The sequence below is a fragment of the Dryobates pubescens genome, chromosome 23 (assembly GCF_014839835.1).
Source record: "Dryobates pubescens isolate bDryPub1 chromosome 23, bDryPub1.pri, whole genome shotgun sequence".
NCBI classification, from domain to species: domain Eukaryota; kingdom Metazoa; phylum Chordata; class Aves; order Piciformes; family Picidae; genus Dryobates; species Dryobates pubescens.
In genome coordinates this window covers 5,275,511-5,297,341 of record NC_071634.1, presented here as the reverse complement: position 1 = coordinate 5,297,341, position 21,831 = coordinate 5,275,511, and the positions used below count along the sequence as shown (strand labels likewise).

Here is a 21,831-nt window from a genome sequence, read left to right as displayed (position 1 = left end):
AGTGAGATGTGTGGTCACTCATAGGGGACCAATGAGTCCCTGCCAACAAGGCACACCAAGGTTATAGAAACTGTAGCAGTTTCCTTGCTACGCACTTCTTTTTCTGCCTGGCTGTCTCCTCTCCTTCCATGCTTTACTGTGCCATGCTCTCACCACAGGCCTGAGCCATAGGCCTGCAATACTGGAACAATAAAGGATCAATACCCAATCATATTGGTCAGCTGTATTGATTCCAAGAACCTCCGTCGTCGCCATATCTGGCTAAGCAGGGGGGCACAGGGCCCTGAGCCCTCCGCTCTTAAGGTCACCTCACCGCCCCTGGATTTTCACAGAATCACAGGAAGGGACCTGAAAGAGCATCCAGTTCCAGCCCCCTGCCTTGGCCAGGGACATTTTCCAGCTCGGGAAAAGGACCTGCAAACAAGTTTGCCATGAGCCAGCAATGTGAGCTCATGGCCAAGAAGGCCAATGGCATCCTGGGCTGCATTGAGTGTGACCAGCAAGCCAAGGAGGGTTCTCCTCCTCCTCTATTCTGCCCTAGGGAGGCCACATCTGGAGTATTATGTCCAGTTCTGGGATCCCCAGTTCCAGAGACACAGGAGAGGGTCCGGTGGAGGCTACAGAGATGCTGAGGGGCTTGAAGCAACTCTGTGAGGAGGAAAGGCTGAGAGACCTGGGGCTGTCTATCCTGGAGAAGAGCAGTCTGAGAGGGGATCTGATCAATGCTCAGCAGGATCTTGGGGGGCAAGAGGATGGGCACAGACTCTTGTCAGTGGTACACAGCAACTGGACAAGGGGCAGTGGGCACAAACTGACCCAGGAGGTTCCATCTGAACCCTTTGCTATGAGGGTGCTGGAGCCCTGGAGAAGGCTGCCCAGAGAGGTTGTGGAGTCTCTTTCTCTAGAGATATTCCAACCCCCACCTGGATATTGTGATCCTGTACAAGCTGCTGTGGATGACCCTGCTTTAGCACGGGGGTTGGACAGGATGGTCTCCAGAGGTCCTTTTCAACTCCCACCATGCTGGGATTCTGTGAAGCTGCATGTGCCTTATGGCTATGTTGGAAGGGTAAAGGCACTGCATGGTCAGCAGCCCAGAGAGCTGCCCTGGAGGACACAACCCAGCCCTGCTGCTGCCTCTTCACAAGGGGTTTATGACATTCAGGTAACATGGACAATTTCTGGGAGCGGTGGTGGCGATTTCACCAGCTAACTTTGGCTGACTGCAAGAAGGGTGAAGAAAAACAACCCTAAACCATTCTGTTGTTCTGAGGAACGTTTGCATCAACCCCTTTTGATGTGAACCAAGCTGACTGCTTCTGTGAGATGCAGCTGTGCTCCCCGTGTGGCACCGCCCCGGGTCTCACCTGCATCGTCTGTCCGGCCGTTGGACAATCGGAAGGAGTTGGAGTGACTCCCTGCTTGCTTGTATTTCTTGAACCTGCCAAAGGCAAAGCAGTGGAGACCATCAGTAGATACCCAGCTCACCTTCTGGGTGAGAGATGCAGCCAGGAAATGTGTCCTTGAAGAACTGGCTGGTGGCTCCAAGAGGCTACAGGACCTCTAAAAGCCTCCCGGTGAGCCTAAATTTGACCACATCTGGAAAGGGCAGCAGCAGACCAGAGCAAGGCGAAAACCAGAAAGCTCTAAGGCTGCTATTTCTGGAGGGCACCCCAAGGAGCTCCTGCTCCATGGGCTGATTCAGCAAAGGACATAAAGCCCAGGCTGATCCATCCTTCTGCAGCACAGCTTTTAACCTGAAGCAGATGCTGGCCCGAAGCGAGGGGTTCTGCTGAATCACCGGGCAGGTGGCGGTGAGCAGAAACCCTTTGGGAAGGGCTGGAAGCCAGGTGGGGAGGACTCAAACTCCCAACTCCTGAAGGCAAAATTCTCCTCAGCCTCACTGCAGGCCCAGAGCCAAGACACCAAGGGAAATTTTTCCACTGCTAAGGAAATTGGTTTTTCTTTTTTTTATTAACTTATTTAACTGCCACCCTGGGGAGTGGATGAGAATGTTTACTGCAGGTGAATAAACACCCTCTGCTTGCTGGGCAGGTATGTGCTCAGGGGCTGGGCATGCCACACTGAGCAGCCCAGATGCTTGGGTCTGGGGAAAAAGGACCTAAACACGCCCTGCTGTGCTGTAGCTCTAGGTGCAGCATCACCCAGCACTCTGGTTGTACCCCACTGGCAGCAGAAGATGCACAGGCACCATGCACAGGTCGGGTACCCAAGGCAGAGCCTGCCTCTGGATGTCAGACCACATGGGATATGGGAATCCAGGAATAACATCCCTGCTTATACCTGGCAAGGACCTTCTGGCTCCAGTTCAGCTTCCCTGGGTGACTGAATCCAACGCCCTCAGCCTTACATGGAGACCTCACCTGCCTCTTAACCATGCTGACAGGCCCTCAGTTTAAACCACCCTGCTAAACAGGACACTCAGCAGCAGAACAGGCAATTCCCTGCAGGAGGATCAGCTTCCTCAAGGCAGGAGTAGCCATCATCACCCAGATAACCCCAAACATCATGCCCATTATCCTTACAGGTTTCTTTGGGAAAGCATGGCTGTGCCAGCCTCCAGCTTCTGGAACAGCACCAGAGGCTGATTCCCACTCATCCACTTTTTGTCAGACAAGGGAAGTCAGCAGGGAATCACCTCTTACCTTAACATGTACAGCACAATAATAATAAATACTATGACTAGAAGGGAAGACAGGGCCACCATCACAGCTATGATTGGAGTCTCATCTGCAAAAGGCACAGAAAAGTGTGGTTAGCCACATCACAAAGCATCCAGTGGCATCCTTTAAAGGGGCTCTACAAATTTTGCTGGCAAAATATCCATCAACATCATCATCACCACTGCCATCATCATTACCATCACCATTATCATCATCATTATTGTCACCACCACCATCACTATCATCACCACCATCATCCTAATTGTCACTATCATCATCACCACCACCATCATCTTCACCATCATCATCTTCACCATCATCATCTTCACCACCATCATCCTTGTCACCACCATCATCCTTGTCACCACCATTGTTATTACCATCTTCAACACCACCATCATCTTCACCATCACCATCTTCACCACCATCATCAGTACTGTCACCACTATCATTATTGTCACCATCATCATTATCACCATCACCATCATCATTATCACCATCACCATCTTCACACCATCACCACCACTATCATCTTCACCATCATCATCACCACCATCATCATCATCATCATCTAGTAAGATTACATTTCTCCAGTCTGACAATGAAGACAAACACACAGCTTGAGTATCTCAGATACTTCAAGGTGAGATTAAAACTTGTCATGGCTATCCAAAGCCTGGAGAAGGCTCTGGGGAAACCTCAGAGCAGCCTTCCAGCACCTGAAGGGGGCCTAGAGGAAGGCTGGGGAGTGACTGTTTAGAAGGGTCTGTGGTGATAGGACAAGGGACAATGGTTTTAAACTACAGCAGGACAGATTTAGGTTGGACATTAGGGAGAAGTTCTTTACTGTGGTGGTGGTGGTGGTGAGACACTGGAAAGGGTTGTGGATGCCTCATCCCTGGAAGTGCTTCAGACCAGGCTGTATGAGGCTTTGAGCAAGCTGCCCTAGTTGCAGATGTCCCTGCTGACTGCAGAGGGATTTGAACCAGATGGTCTTTAAGGTCCCTTCCAACCCAAACCATCCTGTGATTCTGTGAAACAGGACCTGAAGGCAATGCTTCACACTGCACCTGAACACCTTCAGGATGAGTTCTGCTGGACAGGTTCAAGGCTTCTGAGCTCCTTAGAAACATAGAATTGTCAGGGTTGGAAGGGACCTCAAGGATCATCCAGTTTCAACTGCCCTGCCATGGGCAGGGACACCTCACTCTGGATCAGGTTGCTCACAGCCAGGCTAGCCTTAAAAACCTCCAGGGATGGGGGTTCTGTCACCTCCCTGGACAACCTACTCCAGTGTCTCACCACTCTCATGGTGAAGAACTTCTTCCTAACATCCAATCTGAATCTACTCACTTCTATTTTGGTTCCATTCCCCCTAGTCCTATCATTACCTCACACCCTAAGAAGTCCCTCCCCAGCTTTCTTGTAGACGCCCTTAAGATACCGGAAGGCCACATTAGGATCTGTCTGGCTCATCACAAAGAGGTGACTCCTGCTGGGTTCTCCTTCCTCCCTGGAAATACTGGGTCTGGAGAGGGGGTGATGTCAAACATCATCTCTGGAGATGACCGCTCTGTTCGTGGGGCCCCTGAGTGCGAACGGATTCCTCTCGGTGTGTTGTTCGCTCCCTCGCAGAAGCCTCTCGAGGGTGGGCACCACACAGCTCCCTTGCAAACACTCAGATGAGGCATGCCTGAGACATTCCCATCCTCCAGGACCCACAGCAGATGTATTTTTAAAGAGGCTGTTTGCAACTTGGCCCGAGGGTTGGTGAAACAGTGGTTGGGCAAACAAATCACCCAGCTGGGGCTGGAAGCCAAGCAACACTAACCAGAGAGGAAGAGGGCCCTGGAGGGTGTTTGCCCAGATAAATGTGGATGCCAGTGATGCCAGCTGCAGCAGCTTTCATTTTCCATCAGCTCTCTCCATCTGCATGGGTCACCACACCACGACTACATCTCTCAGTCCCCTGAGGCTGCAGGGCATGATCCCTCCTTCCACCGTCTGTGCACCCATTTCCCTGGCAGGGCTGATTCCTGCTCAGCAATTTCAGCCAGCAGATTTTCTTAGGTGAGAATTATTTTGCTCCTGCTGACTGCAAGTGGGTTGGACTAGATGGCCCCCAAAGGTCCCTTCCAACCCAATCCATGCCGGGATGCTATGATTCTTATGACCTGTGACTAGTGATCTGTTGAGGGTTAATAGTTCTGCATCTGTCCTCTGTGGCTGTGTGGTCCAGAGGTGTTCTTCCACCCAAAAGAGAGGATTTTTGTGTAATGATGTCAAGGCAGTGAGCTGGTATGGCAAATAAATCCATGACACCCTCCTGGTCTTGTGCCTCTTTGTTCTTTCCATCTACTGTCCTCATTTGTCAGCATCTCCCTCAGCCCAGCAGCAAAAAGCCAAGGGATTTATGAACTCACAGAATGATTCTGCTTGGAAAAGACCTTTAAGATCATCAAACCCAACCATGAACCCAGCACTGCCAGCTCACCACTGAACCATGTCCCTCAGCACCACATCTACACAGCTTTGAAACCCCTCCAAGGATGAGGACTCCACCACTGCCCTGGGCAGAAAGAAGGTTTCCCCTCAGCCTCCTTTTCTCCAGACTGAACACCCCCAGTTCCCTCAGCTGCTCTTCACCAGCCCTGTTCTCCAGACCCTTTGCCAGCTTCCTTGCCTTTCCCTAGACCCATTCCAGCACCCCAAGGCACTCTTGGAGTGAAGGGCCCAAAACTGAATCTAGTGAGGTGTGACCTCACTAGCACTGAGTACAGGGGGACCATCCCTGCCCTGATCCTGCTGGCCACACTGTTCCTCCTCCAGGCCAGGATGCTGTTTGCCTTCTTGGCTACCTGGGCACATATCATAGAATCAATAAGGTTGGAAAAGACCTCAGAGATCATCAAGTCCAACCTATCACCCAACACCTCACCCAATGCCTCATGACTACTAAACCATGGCTGCAAGTGCCATGTCCAATCCCCTCTTGAACACCTCCAGGGATGGTGACTCTACCACCTCCCTGGGCAGCACATTCCAATGGCCAATCTCTCTTTCTGGGAAGAACTTTCTCCTCACCTCCAGCCTAAACCTCCCCTGGCACAGCTTGAGACTGTGCCCTCTTGTTTGGGTGCTGGTTGCCTGGGAGAAGAGACCAACTCCCCTTCAGGGAGTTGTAGACACCAAGAAGGTCTCCCCTGAGCCTCCTCTTCTCCAGGCTAAGCAACCCCAGCTCCCTCAGCCTCTCCTCACAGGGCTGTGCTCCAGACCTCTCCCCAGCCTCATTGCCCTTCTCTGGACATGTTTAAGTGTCTCAATATGCTTCTTAAAATGAGGGGCCCAGAACTGGACACATATCAGCTCATCTTCAGCTAGCTTTTGACCAACACCCCCAGGACTTTTCTGCCAGGCAGCTTTCCAGCCACTGTGTCCCACGCCTGGAACAGTGATGGGGTTGTTGTGACCCATGTCTGCCTCCTGCATACTCAGCAGCTGCTTGAGCCTTGCCATTACCTACCATGAGGATGACAAAAAGCAAGGCCAGGAAAGCAAAGCAACCATGGAGCACCTCAGCCCAACCACAGCCAGCCCTTGCCTCTCCTCTAGCATGCTCCTTGTTGAGACTTCCCAAATTAATCATCACCACCACCCTGGCCAGAGCAGAGGAAGGTGAGCTGCCTTGCCCAAGCCCATGGTGACTCTGGCTGCACCAGGCATGGCCGGAGCGAAGCTGAGCCTCAGGGGCGCTGCGCCGGGCAGAGGCTGCTGCGGCAGCGCCGGTTGGCAGGAGATGTGATTAATGGGCAGGGTGGCTCTGGCAGCAGGATGCAGGGAGCCTGGGGGGTTGGTGGTTTGCTCTGCAGCTCTTCTTTCGACACATCTGGCTGGATGAGTTAGAGCTTTTCCACCGTGGCTGCTAACCGCCGGCGTGCTGCCCGACCCACCCTGCAAAGCCCAGGCAGGAAACAAGCTGAAGGGGTCCCCTCCTGCCCCAGTCAGCCCTGACAGGCTGTGCCAACCACCCTGCAGCTCCCATCCTGCTCAGCCTTGGCCCCAGGGCACTTGGAGAAGGACAAGGACTCAACCTTCTGCTTCCACAGACCTGCAGTGCTGGAGCATCCACCATGGTCCAGAGCCTGGAGGTCATCAGGATGCTTAAATACTGTCCTGGACCCACTGAGAAAACAGCAAACCATCTTCTGCTGCTCAGGAGCATAGAATCAAAGAATTGGTTTGGTTGGAAGAGACATTCAAGATCATCCAGTCTGACCATTAACCCAGCACTGCCAGCTCACCACTAAACCATGTCCCTCAGCACCACATCTACACGGCTTTTAAATCCCTCCAGGGATGGGGACTTCACCACTGCCCTGAGCAGCCTGGCCCAGGCCTTGACAACTTTTTGGTGGAGGAGTGTTTCATGTCTCCAACTGTAGGTAGAGGTGCTGCAGACCAATCTATAGGCTGCCCCTTATACATCATGAAGGCTTGAGTGCAGCCACCTGGCAGAGAGGGATGGTGCTGAGCAGCCCTCCTTGCTCATCCCTGTCAAACCTGCCCACACAATGTGAGTCACATTGAGCAGACAAGGAGCTATGGGATCATGAGCCAAAAAAAAAGGGGGCAAAAGAAAAGACAGCAAAGTCATAGGCTCAGTGCTCCTCAAATAAAACCCCAGGACATGAGATGTGGAGCTCCTGGCAAAGCAAACCCTGCAAAGTGGTCAGAGAGAGGGAGCAGAGCAGAAGCAAGAGTTTAGATCCTGTCTCTGAGATCTCAAGTCATAAATCCCAGGCCAGCTACATTCCCTGCCAACATCACCATGAGCTTGCAAGAGCAGATCCCTGACACAACCTCCAGATGTTTTCCTGCTGTGTTTCCTTCCTGGTTGTATCTGGGAGGTGGAAGAAGCCACCCCAGACACTGCAGCTGAGGATAACTCATCATGGTCACAAAACACCTGAAGTGACTCCTTTGGGAAGGTGTCACACACAGGCACATGCTCTGCCTGGCACAAGGCCAGAGCATCATTGCATGCTGCTCAGCATGGTGGTCCTCCAGCCCCATCTCCTACAAGGTGCTGCCACGGCAGTGAGGTGTGCTGGGTGAGGCATGCAACGAGCAGAGGATCCTCCTGAGCTCCATGGCTCTCTGCTGCTTGCTGTCCACCCTGCTGGGATACAGACACATGATTTCAGTCCATCCACAGGGAAAGGGAAGAGGGTTTGTTACTTGCTTTCTTCAAACCGTGCCTGGATGCCTTTCTGGGAGGTTGGCATGGCCCTTTCTGTGCCCATGTGAACCTCATGCAGTTCAAGAAGGCCAAGTGCAAGGTCTTGCACATGGGTCAGGGCAATCCCTGGTATGAGTGTGGGCTGGGGGATGAAGGGCTGGAGAGCAGCCCTGTGGAGAAGGACTCAGGGGTGCTGGTGGGTGAAAAGCTGGACATGAGCTGGCACTGTGTGCCAGAAAGGCATACCTGTCAGCTAATCCTGCATCTAACCAATCCCACTTCTGGACCCAAGAATAAATCAAACCCATTCTTGTCTGTGCCCTTTCCACAGCCAGAAATGACCAAAGGTCAGAGAAGATGGATTTCTGGAATAAATCAGAGCAGAGACAACTCCACCATCCTCAAGCAGGAGAAAATTGACCTGCAGAGATAGAATTAGTTCCCTCAGAGCAACTGGGAAGACAACACACCCCAAACCAAGTTGAACCAACAGCTGGACTTATTGACAGCAGCTCCTCCACTTTTGGCTATCGCTGGTTGGCTCCCAGTGCAGCTTCCTGGTGCCAGGGAGTCAAACAGCATGAGATTGAACACATCTAAGTGCCAGGTTCTACACATTGGCCCCAGGCAGTGCTACAGGCTGGGGTCAGAGTGGCTGGAGAGCAGCCAGGCAGAAAGGGACCTGGGGGTACTGGTTGATAGTAGGCTGAACATGAGCCTGCAGTGTGCCCAGGGGGCCAAGAAGGCCAATAGCATCCTGGCCTGTATCAGGAACAGTGTGGCCAGCAGGAGCAGGGAGGTCATTCTGCCCTGTGCTCAGCACTGGTTAGGCCACAGCTTGAGTCCTGTGTCCAGTTCTGGGCCCCTCAGTTTAGGAAAGATGTTGAGATGCTGGAAGGTGTCCAGAGAAGGGCAACAAAGCTGGGGAGGGGTCTGGAGCACAGCCCTGTGAGGAGAGGCTGAGGGAGCTGGGGTTGTTTAGCCTGGAGAAGAGAAGGCTCAGAGGAGACCTTATTGCTGTCTACAACTACCTGAAGGGAGATTGTAGCCAGGTGGGGGTTGGTCTCTTCCCCCAGGCAAGCTGTGACAGAACAAGAGGACACAGTCTCAAGCTGTGCCAGGGGAGGTTTAGGCTGGATGATAGGAAGAAATTCTTCATAGAGAGATTGGCCATTGGAATGTGCTGCCCAGGGAGGTGGTGGAGTCACCATCACTGGAGGTGTTTAAGAGTGGATTAGATGAGGCACTTGGTGCCATGGTTTAGTTGATTAGATGGTGTTGGATGGATGATAGGTTGGACTTGATGATCTCGAAGGTCTCTTCCAACCTGGTCTATTCTATTCTATTCTATTCTATTCTATTCTATCCTATCCTATCCTATCCTATCCCCCTAGGATAAGCCTTCAAGTCAGAGGCCTGGGAAAACATTAACATTAATGTTAATATTAACAATATCAACATTGATATCAATAAGAAGGCTGATCCCCCTCCTTTTTTGTTTCTTTGCAGGGATGAATGATGGCACAGAGATCACAAAGTAAGATCTCAGCCCTGCTGGACCCAAGGGGGTTACTGAACATTTCTGCAGCAGCTTAACCATTATTTCAACCAAATTACCTCAAACCTGTGTCCCTTTGATTTCCTCTGTGCAGATGTGACCTGGCAGCCTAAACATCCATCTTTTCTGCACCATCTGTGGGACACTAGGAGCTTGGCAGCATGGCTCAGCCCTGGAACCATTCCAGGTGAGGTTGTCTGGGGCTCTGAGCAACCTGCTCTAGTTGCAGATGTCCCTGCTGACTGCAGGAGGCTTGGACTGGATGATCTTTAGAGGTCCCTTTCAACCCAAACCGGTCTGTGACTCTCTCTGTGGGCTCTCTCTAATCCACAACCCACCCTGATACAGCAAATGCAGCCAGGTGCCATCTTGCCACCATCTTCTCCTCACCACAGTGCCACCAGAGCAGAGACACCAAGCAGTCCCAGGAAAGCAACCCAGGAACCAAGCTCCAGCCACATTTCTACACCTGGTTATAGCATCAGAGAGTGACAGGATGTTGCTCATTGCTCCACACAGATGGATTCCTGAGCTCTGGAGAGAAACAGCATTTGTGCTCTTCAGATTGTGCTCTTCTCCCCTGGGCTGCAAGTTCAGCAAGTCATGCAGAAGCCCCATCCCTAGAAAAATTCCAGGTCAGGCTGTTTGGGACCCTGAGCAGCCTGAACCAGTTGGAGATGTCCTTGGTGACTACAGAGGGTTTGGACTAGGTGAGCTTTAAGGGTCCCTCCCAACCCAGAGCATGCCATGGTTCTCTGAGCAGATTGCTGTGGAGTTCACAGAGCTGAGACACCCATCAGAGCAGGCATGAAAACGCACAGAGGAAGCTCTTTTCTACGGGTAGCAGTGGCTGCACCTCTGCTCTGCCCTCTCCTGTAGTGCCAAAGCAAGGAGTAACTGGAAATGCTCTGGTGGTGACACCAGTTCCAGAGCTGAGAGCTGGGAAAGTGTGCCTGAGTGCCCCTGTGGTCCAAGAAATGGACTGGTGGTGCTGCTGCTTGCCACCTGAGTTCAGGAGACTCACAACTGCTCACATCCTTGGAGGTGAATAAGGGCAAACTACAGCAAGGACACTGAGGGGCTGGAGCACGTCCAGAACAACAACCAAGCTGGTGAAGGGTCTACAGCACAAGACTTGTGCAGAGCAGCTGAGGCAACTGGGGGTGTTCATCTGGAGAGAGGCTGAGGGGAAACCTTCCGGCTCGCTACAACTCCCTGAGAGGAGGTTGCAGCCAGCTGGGGGTTGGTCTCTTCTCCCAGGCAACCAGCACCAGAACAAGAGGACACAGTCTCAAGCTGTGCCAGGGGAGGTTTAGGCTGCATGTTAGGAAGAAGTTCTTCCCAGAAAGAGAGATTGGCCATTGGTCTCTTCTTCCACAGAACAAGCAATAGGTCAAGAGAAAATAGCTTCAAGTTGCACCAGGGGAGCTTTAGGTTGACATGAGGAACAATTTCCACCACAAAAGGATTGGCAAGGCTTGGACCAGGCTGCCCAGGGCAGTGATGGAGCCCCCATCCCTGGAGGGGTTTCCAAGCTGTGTAGATGTGGTGCTGAGGGACTTGGTTTAGTGGCCACCTGGCAGTGCTGGGTTAACTGTTGGACATTAAAGGTCTCTTCAACCAAAACAATTCTGTGACTCTGTAATTTTCAAACCAGGCCCAAATCCAGTAGGATAAGTCACAGCCAAGAGACAACTCTTAAGTAAAATAAAGAAGGAGATGTCCTGAGTGGCTTCTGAAGACTTTGGTGATCCAACTCTACAGATGCCAGCAGTGGTATTTTCAGTGCTGAGCAGGAGCTGCCTGTGTCCCACAGCACATGAATGAACTGCTAGGGGGTTGTTTACTTCTAAAAAGAAGAGCCCACCACAAGCTCAGACCTCAGGATGTCATCACCTTGAGAGGCTAAAGACCTTGAGAGGCTTTGTAAAAATCATTTTTTGCCTCACAGAACCTGGAGAGAACCTACAGCAAGGCTGCAGAGGGACTTTTCATAAGGGTGTCAGTGACAGGCCAAGGGGGAATGGTTTGAAGCTGAGAGTAGGGTTAGGCTGGATCTTAGGAAGAAGTTCTTCAGTATGAGGGGGGTGAGACTCTGGCACAGGCTGCCCAGGGAGGCTGTGCATGGCTCCTCCCTGGGGGTGTTCAAGGCCAGGCTGGATGAGGCTTTGAGTAGCTGAGTCTAGTTGAGAGGTGTCCCTGCCCATGGCAGGGAGGTTGGAATAAGTGACCTCTGAGATCCCTTCCAACCTGAACCATGCTCTATGATTTTTGAGGCATGTCCTGAGGAGAGCTAACAGCAGCAAACTTCTGGAAGTATTTTGGGGTTTTTTTTGGTAACTGAGGGCTTGACTAAAGAGCAATGAAATACAGAATTCTTACCTCTTCTGTCAGAGTTACCTGCAGAAAAAGAAAACAAAAGTCTCTTAGCAACAGAGAAACAGACATCTTCCTAAGTCAGGAAGGATCAAAGACCACCACAGCCACAAATTTAGTAACTCTTATTATCTTCTTGTAAATCCTCCCTCTAAAACACCAGCTACAGAGCCAGGCTGTTAAAGGGAATTTCAGGCCTGGCTTAGGAACATGGAAAAAGGGACAAGTCCCTTTAGCAGCAGAGCTGGGAGCTGAAGTTGAGCTGTGACATGGACGAGCACGACCCACAGCTCTGCATCTCCCACACAGGCTGTGGAAGCCCCTAACCAGCAAGTCACTGGTGTAACTCATTAGCACTGAAATATTGTGAGATAACATTCAGCACTAATTTTAGAAGAGTGGCTGAGCCAGGAGTTCAATTAAGAGGAGCTGGGCTGAGGGATGGGGGTGGTGAGCATCCAAGGAAAGCCTCTCCCTGCTGTTTTGGATGTCTCTCTTGGAAGAAGCCAGAAGAAATCCATGCCAGTGAGAAATCCCAGCCCAGCTCTCTTGCTGCAATGCTGCTGGCATGGCCACCCCCCATGGCCCTGCTTTAGGTGTGAAGAGCTGCAGCACAGAGCTGAGGCAGGTTTGGAGGAGCAGGAACTGCCTGTACAAGGTGTAATTGATGTGGTGCTTTCCGCTCCCATCCCTCTCCTGAGCACCACTTAATTCTTCCATGACTGATGTCCAAATTTCCCATTAAGATTAATGCTGAGGGCAGCCCTAAAGCTAATTGTTCTCCTTGATGAATTACTTGAAATAAAGAAAGAATTAGTTTTAATCATTTGTTCTCAGGGCTGCCATCAACTCGTGGCTGGACCTGGTGACCTTAAAGGAATGGCTCCATGATTCTAAGTGAGAAGCAACACCTGGCCTTGATGGTGCAAAGGCCAACAGGTCATGGCACACACCAAGGGAGTTCACCCAAACCAGTAACCCAAGTCAGAAAAAAAGCAAGAAAGGCAGACACAAAAATGATAAATTCAGTGCCCAGCAGCAGACATCATGTCACAGAACCCAGATCTTGGTGGAACTTCAGGCCTCTTCTTCCATCACTACCATTCAAAGGCTGCATCTATGCTGCACCTGCACCATGTATAGAATCACAGCCTGGTTTGGGAGGCACCTTTAAAGCTCATCCAGTTTAACCCCCCTGCAATCAGCAGAGACATCTGCAACTAGAGCAGGTTCCTCAGAGCCCCAGACAACCTGATCTGGAATGGTTCCAGGGATGAGGCATCTCTAGGCAACCTGCTCCATGTATCTAAGGTGACTCTGAACTCCTTCCCTCTGCAGAAATGCCTTGAAGATCCGTGTTTGATATGAAGCTGGATGAGCTTAGGGATGGCAGGACTCTAAAAAGCGGGGTTGCAAACTTCCTGCAGTCACATTGGTGGCAAAGACAACTTCACTGCAGCTGCAGGGGCTGCAGTTTCCAAGGATGCCCAGAGGAAGTGGACAGACACATCTCACTGATGTGAAGGGAAGTTTAGATACCCAACACCCAGTCCCCCTTGGGAATTTCCTGTCAAGGAATGCACACTTGTCACCTTCCTGCACTACCTGCAGCACTACCTCCTCACTGTCCTTCCTACCCCACCACCAATCCTGCACTGCCAAGGCTTTCACTGCAAACTCCAGTGAGCACTGCCATCTAACTGCTGCAGCTCACATGGTACCAAAGCTGGGTCTCAAATGACACATCAGTGTGCAAACCATGGCTGCAGAGTCTTAGATCAGCTAAGATTTCTGGTCACCTCAGCCTCTTTTTGCCTAACTTTTGCAATTAGAGCAGCCAAACTCCATTCCCAAGGGCCACTTAGATGATGTGCCAAGAGGGGAAAGACAGCAGGATGGCAACAGAGACAACTCTTGGCCCTCAAGACCTTCCAAAGCAGACCAAATAATGGGGAAACAGTGGTAATGGAAGCACACAATCACAGGGTGGTTTGGGGTGGAAAGGACTTGAGGAGAAAGTTCTCCACAGAGAGAGTTGTTGGCCCAACTGCCCAGGGAATGTGCTGCCCAGGGAGGTGGTGGAGTCACCATCCCTGGAGGTGTTTAAAAAGGGATTGGAAGTGGCACTTGGTGCCATGGTTTAGTAGTCCAGAGGTGTTGGGTGACAGGTTGGACTTGATGATCTCTCAGGTCTTTTCCAACCTTATTGAGTCTATGATTCCATGACTTCAAAGATCATCCAGACCAACCCCCCTGCCATGGGCAGGGACACTTTCCACTAGATCAGGTTGCTGAAAGCAATGTCCAAGCTGAACTTCAACACTTCCAGGGCTGCAGCACTCATCCCACCATCAGATGTGCCAGCAAATGCAAGACTGAGACCTGCAGTGCATGGAATACTCTGCTGAGTAATGTCTCACCTCATTGCTCCTGGTGCTCATCACAGTGGAGAGAGAGCACCTTCAGATGGTTTATCAAATCATCTGCAAGCAGCTCAGCAACCATCAGGTGGAGCCTTGCCCTACAGCACCATTCTAGCACATCATCCTTCATCCCCAGCTGGGCTCACTTTGGCCAATGAGCCAGTTTACCAGCTTTCCCCAGGAGCTGGAGCTCACCCCTGCTTGGCCACCTCTCCTCTAAGCCTTTGGGACAGGGACTGCCTTGTTGTGTGTGTGCTTGCACAGTGCCAAAGTGCATGGCTTGAGCTTATGGTGGCTACCAAAACACCACAAAATGTAGCAACACCCCAGATAACCCAAGCTCTGCAGCTGAGCAGCAACCTGGAGGGATCTGCTGCTGGTGGCTACAGAGACAGCTTATGGGGTGCAGCACTCACCTTGTTTCACACTCTGGAAACCATGAAAGGTGATGAAATTCATCTGTGACAAAAGTGAAATGAGATCCTACAGTCTGTGGTGGCCCAGCACCTTGTGCAATGAGATCTAGGTATTCTGGTGCCTCAGCATCTTGTGGAACAAGATCCTAGGGTTTGTGGTGTCCCAGCACCTTATGGAATATGATCCTATGGTTTCTGGATCCCCAGTACATTATGGAACAAGATCCTAGGTATTCTGGTGCCCCAGAACCTTGTGGAACAGGCTTCTATGGTTTGTGGTACTCCAGCACCTTGTGGAACAAGATCCTAAGGCTTCTAGTGCCCCAGCACCTTGTGGAATGAGACCCTAGGGTTTCTGGTGCCCCAGCACCTTGTCAAGAAGCCCAAACCCTCGGTAGGGTAAATCTCTACTCATCCAGCCAGTTCGGGGAGCTGTATTTCTTTGTACCATGATGGAATTTGCCCCCAGGTGTCTTCTCCTCCCCTTTCTTTCAGCAAAACCAAGGAAAAGAAACAAAGCTGGATGGGAGGGAGGAGAAGAGGTGAAGGAGATGCCTACCATTGTGGGAAGCAGAAGAGGTCTCTTGTGTTGTGACTGTCGCACTGAAGTTCCTCTCCACCGTCTCCGCTTCCGTGCTGGGGAGAGCAGTGAGCGGAGCAGACGGCATCACACCGGGCAGCAGGGAGGTGGCTGGAGGCACAGGCATGGTTGTCCCCAGGGTGGAGGTGTTGAGGCTGACAGTGGTGGTGTTGGAGGAGATCATGGTGGCTGTAGTTGTAGGTGGCTTCGATGCCATGGTAGAAACAGTCACTGGAGTGCTCATGTTGAGGCTGTGTGCGCTTGTCGTAGTCCCATCCTCAGGACCTGCTGTAGGAGCTTTGGTGGGGCTCCTGGGGGAGGTGGGCACTGTTGTGGGTGGCCCTGCAAGAGGAGAAAACACAAGAGGACCTCCATGAGATACCTTGCAGCAATGGCTGGAGGGTTTAGATGCTGGAGATTTGCATGACAGGGATGAAACAGCCAAAAAAAGCCCTGAAGCCAGGACAGACAGGGAAGACTTTGCACAGCACAGTGATCCCCACCCTATAAAAGCAGGGAACCTGGGACAGGTGTTATGGTACTGAGGATGAACAAGGGTTGGATCTCCTACAAGAGAGGATCCATACTTGCTAGAGGCAAAACCAGCGGGTCCCATTTACTACAGAGTGACAGCATGCCAGGTTGGAAGGCACCCCAAGGATAGGATAGGATAGGATAGGATAGGATAGGATAGGATAGGATAGGATAGGATAGGATAGAGTAGAGTAGAGTAGAGTAGAGTAGAGTAGAGTAGAATAGAATAGAATAGAATAGAATAGAATAGACCAGACCAGGTTGGAAGGCACCCCAAGGATCATCTGGTCCAACCCTTCTAGGTGACAGTAGAGTTGAAATGCACCCTCTTTCCAATGCTTTAATTAGAGTTAAGTGGAGGGCAGAAGAAGTCACTGAGCCGGTGAGTATTTACTCCTTTGACCCTAAAGATGGTTTAAGGCTGAGAGAGAGGAGACAAGGAGCATAGTTTACCTGTTGTGACATTGTTAGCACCTACACTTCTCAGGCTGCTTCCGAGCAAAAGGAGAAAGAGCCACAAATCCATGTTGACCTGGGGAAGAGAGCAAGGAACAGGGACTTAAATCTTCATAGAATCACAGAACTGTTTCAATTGAAAAAGACCTCTAAGATCATCAAGTCCAACTGTCAGCCTAAGACCACCATGGCCATTAAACCACGTCCTGAAGTGCCATGTATAGAATAGAATTAACCAGGTTGGAAGAGACCTTCAGGATCATCACCCAACACCATCTGATCAACTAAACCATGGCACCAAGCACCCCATCAAGTCCCTTCCTAAACACCTCCAGGGATGGTGACTCCACCACCTCCCTGGGCAGCACATTCCAATGGCCAATCTCTCTTGCTGGGAAGAACTTCTTCCTAACATCCAGCCTAAACCTCCCCTGGCACAGCTGGAGACTGTGTCCTCTTGTTCTGGTGCTGGTTGCCTGTGAGAAGAGACCAACCCCCACCTGGCTACAACCTCCCTTCAGGTAGTTGTAGACAGCAAGGTCTCCCCTGAGCCTCCTCTTCTCCAGGCTAAACAACCCCAGCTCCCTCAGCCTCTCCTCACAGGGCTGTGCTCCAGACCCCTCCCCAGCTTTGTTGCCCTTCTCTGGACACCTTCCAGCAACTCAACATCTTTCCTAAACTGAGGGGCCCAGAACTGGACACAGGACTCAAGCTGTGGCCTAACCAGTGCTGAGCACAGGGCACAATGACTTCCCTTCTCCTTCTGGCCACACTGTTCCTGATGCAGGCCAGGATGCCACTGGCCTTCTTGGCCACCTGGGCACACTGCTGGCTCATGTTCAGCCTACTGTCAACCAGTACCCCCAGGTCCCTTTCTGCCTGGCTGCTCTCCAGCCACTCTGACCCCAGCCTGTAGCACTGCATGGGGTTGTTGTGGCCAATGTGTAGAACCCAGCACTTAGATGTGTTCAATCTCATGTGTGGCACATCACCCCAAAACAATTCCTCCCTGTGGACACTGCTGTGTATTGTGGGTGCAGAGCTGGGAGAGAAGAGTGAACATGTGGCTAGAGACCCTGCAGGCATGTGGGTGGGAAGGATTTATCAGTATGTTCATACATCTCCAAGTGGAGGGTGCTTGGGGAGATACCAGTCTGGTGGACTAGGAAAAGGTCACCACAGATGAAGCAGGGAATGGGTGAACAGTGGGAGAGCATGAGAGGAATGAGCTGTGAAGGTAAGCACTAAAGAGAAAGACCTGGTCTTAAAGGAGATGAATAATGTGTCTGCAAAGGAGCACACCGTGAGCAATGTGAAGACCATGGCAAGGAGTCTAGATCCAGAATGCCCAGGCAGGGAAGAAGGAGAGGTCAGCTCCTCTTGTGGGCAGTGCCCAGCTCAATGAAGCTCCTGCCTGTTACTGGGTGCATGCAGAACACCCACAGGAGGCCAGGCTCAGCTCCAACCAAATTCCACCAGATTCCCTGCACCTGAGGACAAACAAATACCCACAAGCACTAATCCAAAACCACTCCTTGCACTGCAGGAAATGTCCTGCAAATCTACAGGATGATGACCTCAGCAGAGCTGTTCTCCCAGCCCTTCTAAGTCCAAGATTTTAGTGGTGATTTCTTTCCTCAGCAGACCTCCCAAAGCTCCTGAGAAATGGGGAGAGCTATCTCCTCCCAAGCAGATCCAGGCCTAGAGGCTGAGGTAAATGACAGCACGATGTGAGACATCATCGTCCTGGCCAGAAAGAAGCCCAGAGCTGCCAAGCCCCAGAGCAGCACATGGTCCTGGGACCTCCCAAGGATGGGCCAGCATCTTGCTAGGAGACCAGGGAAGGCTTGGAGGTGGCCCTGCTGCATGCCATTGATGTGCCATCCCCCAGCAGCTGCTGCACAACTCTCTCTGGTCCTTCAGGCTTTTGCCACAGGTCCAGTGGCATCTTCAGCATCTCCTGGGAGAAGGCTGTGAGGCCTTGCTGCCAAGTCAGCTCAACAGGCTGCCAAGAAAGGGCTTCACTCCCGATACGTGGCCTGAGCCTCTCCCTCCTGAATGCATCTTGTGTTGTTTGTTCTCCTTCTGGTTATTGAAATCTGCTTCCATCTAGACCCATCCCAAACTCTGGGCAAAGGAACAACGCTGAAGTCATCCACACGCTGGAAGCCGTATCAGAAACACAAGATCCTCCCCACCCAGGAGGATCCTCCCACCAGCACCAGCCACTGACACATTTTTCCTCCCCCACAAAAGAAAACCTGGCAAAAGTCAAACTCACTCAGTGAGCACAAGGTCAGACAAACCCTCAACCAGAAGGAAACCAAGCTCCAGAGATAAGAGCTTTCCTTCAGCAACCTCCATGGCCAGTCCTGGGGCAGGGCTTTCTCCAGAAGGGCCCAATGGCAGGAGCAGCCAGAGGGTTTCATCACCAGTTAGGGTATCTGTCTGGGTGCATTTGAACTGATTCAGTCCTCCTGCCACTGGTGACAGCACTGGTGCCTCCCTGAGGCTCTGCTCCAGGGTGGGACGTCTGGGAAACCCACAACTAAAAGGGATTTGATGGTACAGAGTCCCAGCATGGCAGGAGTTGGAAGGCACCTTTGGAGATCATCCAGTCCAACCTCCCTGCTAAAGCAGGGCACCCACAGCAGCTTGCCCAGGATCACAGTGGCCAAGTGGGTTTGGAATCTCTCCAGAGAAGACTCCACAGCCTCTCTGGGCAGCCTGCTCCAGGGCTCCAGCACCCTCACAGCGAAGCATTTTCTCTTCCTGTTCATATGGAACCTCGTGGGCTCCAGTTTGTGCCTGTTGCCCCTTGTCCTGTCACTGGACAGCACTGGAAGAGTCTGGCCTCACCCTCTTGGCCCCTGCCCCTTAGCTCTTGCTGATCATTGAGAAGATGCCCTCTCAGGCTGCTCTTCTCCAGCTAAACAGCCCCAGAGCTCTCAGCCTTTCCTCTTCACCTGCCCCCTCAGCATCTCTAGAGCCTCTGCTGGACTTCCTCCAGTAAAACTACTCTCTTAAACTGGGAAGCCCAGAACTGGACCCAGTACTCCAGATGTGGCATCCTTAGGGCAGAACAGAGGAGGAGAAGAACCTGTGATTTTATCTTTGTTGAGTCACACCAGGAATAGACTCTTACACATGGGTTAGTTGTTTAGGTGGTCTTGGATTGGTTGAGGGGTTGGACACGATGATCTTGAAGGTGTCTTCCAACCTGGTTTATTCTATGTATTCTGGGGGTTTGTTCCTGTTCTTGTTTCCTTGCTGTATATTTCTGTGTATATTGTAAATACTGTGTATCTGTTTAGATTGGATGTTAGGAAAAAGTTCTATACAGAGAGAGTGATTGCCCATTGGAATGGGCTACCCAGGGAGGTGGTGGGGTCGCCATCACTGGGCGTGTTCAGGAGGAGGCCTGACAGGGTGCTTGGTGCCATGGGTTAGTTGATTAGGTGGTGTTGGATGGTAGGTTGGACACGATGATCTTGAAGGTCTCTTCCAACCTGGTCTGGTCTATTCTATGCTATGCTATGCTACCTCTGTCAACCTGCCCCTCACACTTTTCTTAATGCAACCCAGGACACCACTGATCTTCTTGGCCACGAGGGCACATTCCTGGCTCATGGTGATCTTGTTGTCCACTAGCACTCCTAGATCCTTCTCCATGGAGCTGCTGTCAGCCCCTCACCTTTCTGGTGCAGGGGGTTATTGTAGGAGAAGGGCTGATCTCCAACAACAATGCTATACAACAACAGGTTACTCCTCCCCAGGTCCATGCTCCACTCTTGGTGCTTGTTGAGGCCACTTAACAAGCAACCACACTCTGGAGCTGAGATGGTCCTATAGTAAAGAGGTTTTCCACCCAACATAGGAAAGGGAGCTTGTGCCCTCCCCATGCTTGACTGCTGCCAGCAAGAACAAAAGCAACTTGCTGCAGGAGACAGATCCTCTGAGCACCTCACTGTGGAAACCCACAGAACTACGTCACTCCTCATGATGGGACCCACATGCAAAAGCAGAAGGACCATTGTTCTCTACAACTCCCTGACAGGAGGATGGAGTGAGGTGAGGGGGGTGGGAGGCTGGCCTCTCCTCCCAGGTGATGAGGATTAGGACGAGAGGAAATGGCCTCAAGTTGCAGCAGGGTTAGGTTGCATATGAGGAAATATTTATCCACAGAAAGGGTCTCCAGGCACTGGAAGAGGCTGCCCCAGGGAGTGGTGCAGTCCCCATCCCTGGGGGTGTTTAAAAGATGAGGAGCTGTGTGCAGGGAGATGCTGGGTTGTGGCTGGACTCGGCGATGTTAAGGTCTATCCCAACCAGGTGATTCTGTCATTCGGTGGTTATTCTGTCAGCTGCAGGCTCTGCCTCACCACCTTAAACGGAGAGCTCCGTAAGGGGAGGGCTGTGGCAGCCCCGCTGCCGGCTGTGGCAGCCCCGCTGCCGGCTCTGCCATCCACACCCCCCGCTCCCAAAGGCAGGATAAAGGAACGCCAGGGATACGCCGAGACCTGCTTCTTCCCATGAAAGGCCCGGCGAATCCGACCCCAAGGCCGGAGAAACCCGAGTCTCCCTTCCCCCTCGGCTCCCTCCCTGCCGCTCTCGGAAAGGCAGAGGAAATACTTGTAATGTTATCAACACAAACACAGCTCCTGGCCGCGGCCACATCCTGCCCGCTCTGCACACAAACAGCCTCACGTCACGGCGCCGGCGCTGCCGCGGGGGGACGGCCACCGGCCCGGCCGAGGGGGATGCTCGGGGTCCGGGCTGCTCGGGACCCTTCCTGCTCAAGAACCTGCGCTGGAAACCTCAACAGGCACAGGGCCACGAAAACGATCAGGGGGCTGGAGCACCTCTGCTGCGAGGCCAGGCTGAGGGAGCCGGGGGTGGTCAGCCTGCAGAGGAGAAGGCTCTGGGGAGACCTAATAGCAGCCTGCCAGTACCTGAAGGGGGCTACAAGAAGGCTGCAGAGGGACTGTTTGCAAAGGCCTGCAGGGACAGGACCAGGGACAATGGCTCCAACTACAGCAGAGGAGATTTAGATTGGATGTTAGGAACAAGTTTTGTACCATGAGGGTAGTGGAACAGGTTGCCCAGGGAGGGAGCTGAGGCTCCATCCCTGGAGATATTCAAGGTGAGGCTGGACAGGGCTCTGGGGCAACCTGATTTAGTTGGGGATGTCCCTGCTGATTGCAGAGGGGGTTGGACTAGAGGTTTGGAGGTCCCTTCCAACCCAGACCATTCTATGATGTATGATAATTGCTAGCAGAATTTCCAGAAATATCATATCTATATCTACATCATATCTATAGCTCTATCATATCTATATCTCTATATTTATATCTCTATATTTATATATCTATCTCTATATTTATATCTCTATCTCTATATTTATGTCTATGTTTATTTCTATATCATCTATATCTATTTCTCTCCATATATCTCTCTCCAACTCTTATTTCTGTCTGTACATATGTATTCATACATTGATACATATTTCTTAGAGTCACAGAATTGTTGAGGTTGGCAAAGACCTTTAAGATCATCAAGTCCAACCTT

The 21,831-nt window shown here is 51.7% G+C and overlaps 1 protein-coding gene across 3 annotated transcripts in view; it reads right to left on the bottom strand.

Annotated features, from left to right (window-relative positions):
* Positions 1-21,831, bottom strand: part of PTPRA (protein tyrosine phosphatase receptor type A) — a 153,402-nt gene that overhangs the window by 18,874 nt on the left and 112,697 nt on the right. For 2 of the 3 annotated variants that reach the window (XM_054172148.1, XM_054172150.1), the window contains 5 exons: positions 16,264-16,342; positions 15,256-15,618; positions 11,864-11,881; positions 2,667-2,751; positions 1,368-1,441 (listed from right to left, as the gene is read on the bottom strand). In XM_054172148.1, coding sequence (XP_054028123.1) covers positions 1,368-1,441; positions 2,667-2,751; positions 11,864-11,881; positions 15,256-15,618; positions 16,264-16,342 — 619 coding nt within the window. The remainder of the gene's footprint in view (positions 1-1,367; positions 1,442-2,666; positions 2,752-11,863; positions 11,882-15,255; positions 15,619-16,263; positions 16,343-21,831) is intronic. The other variant, XM_054172149.1, reaches the window with a different exon arrangement.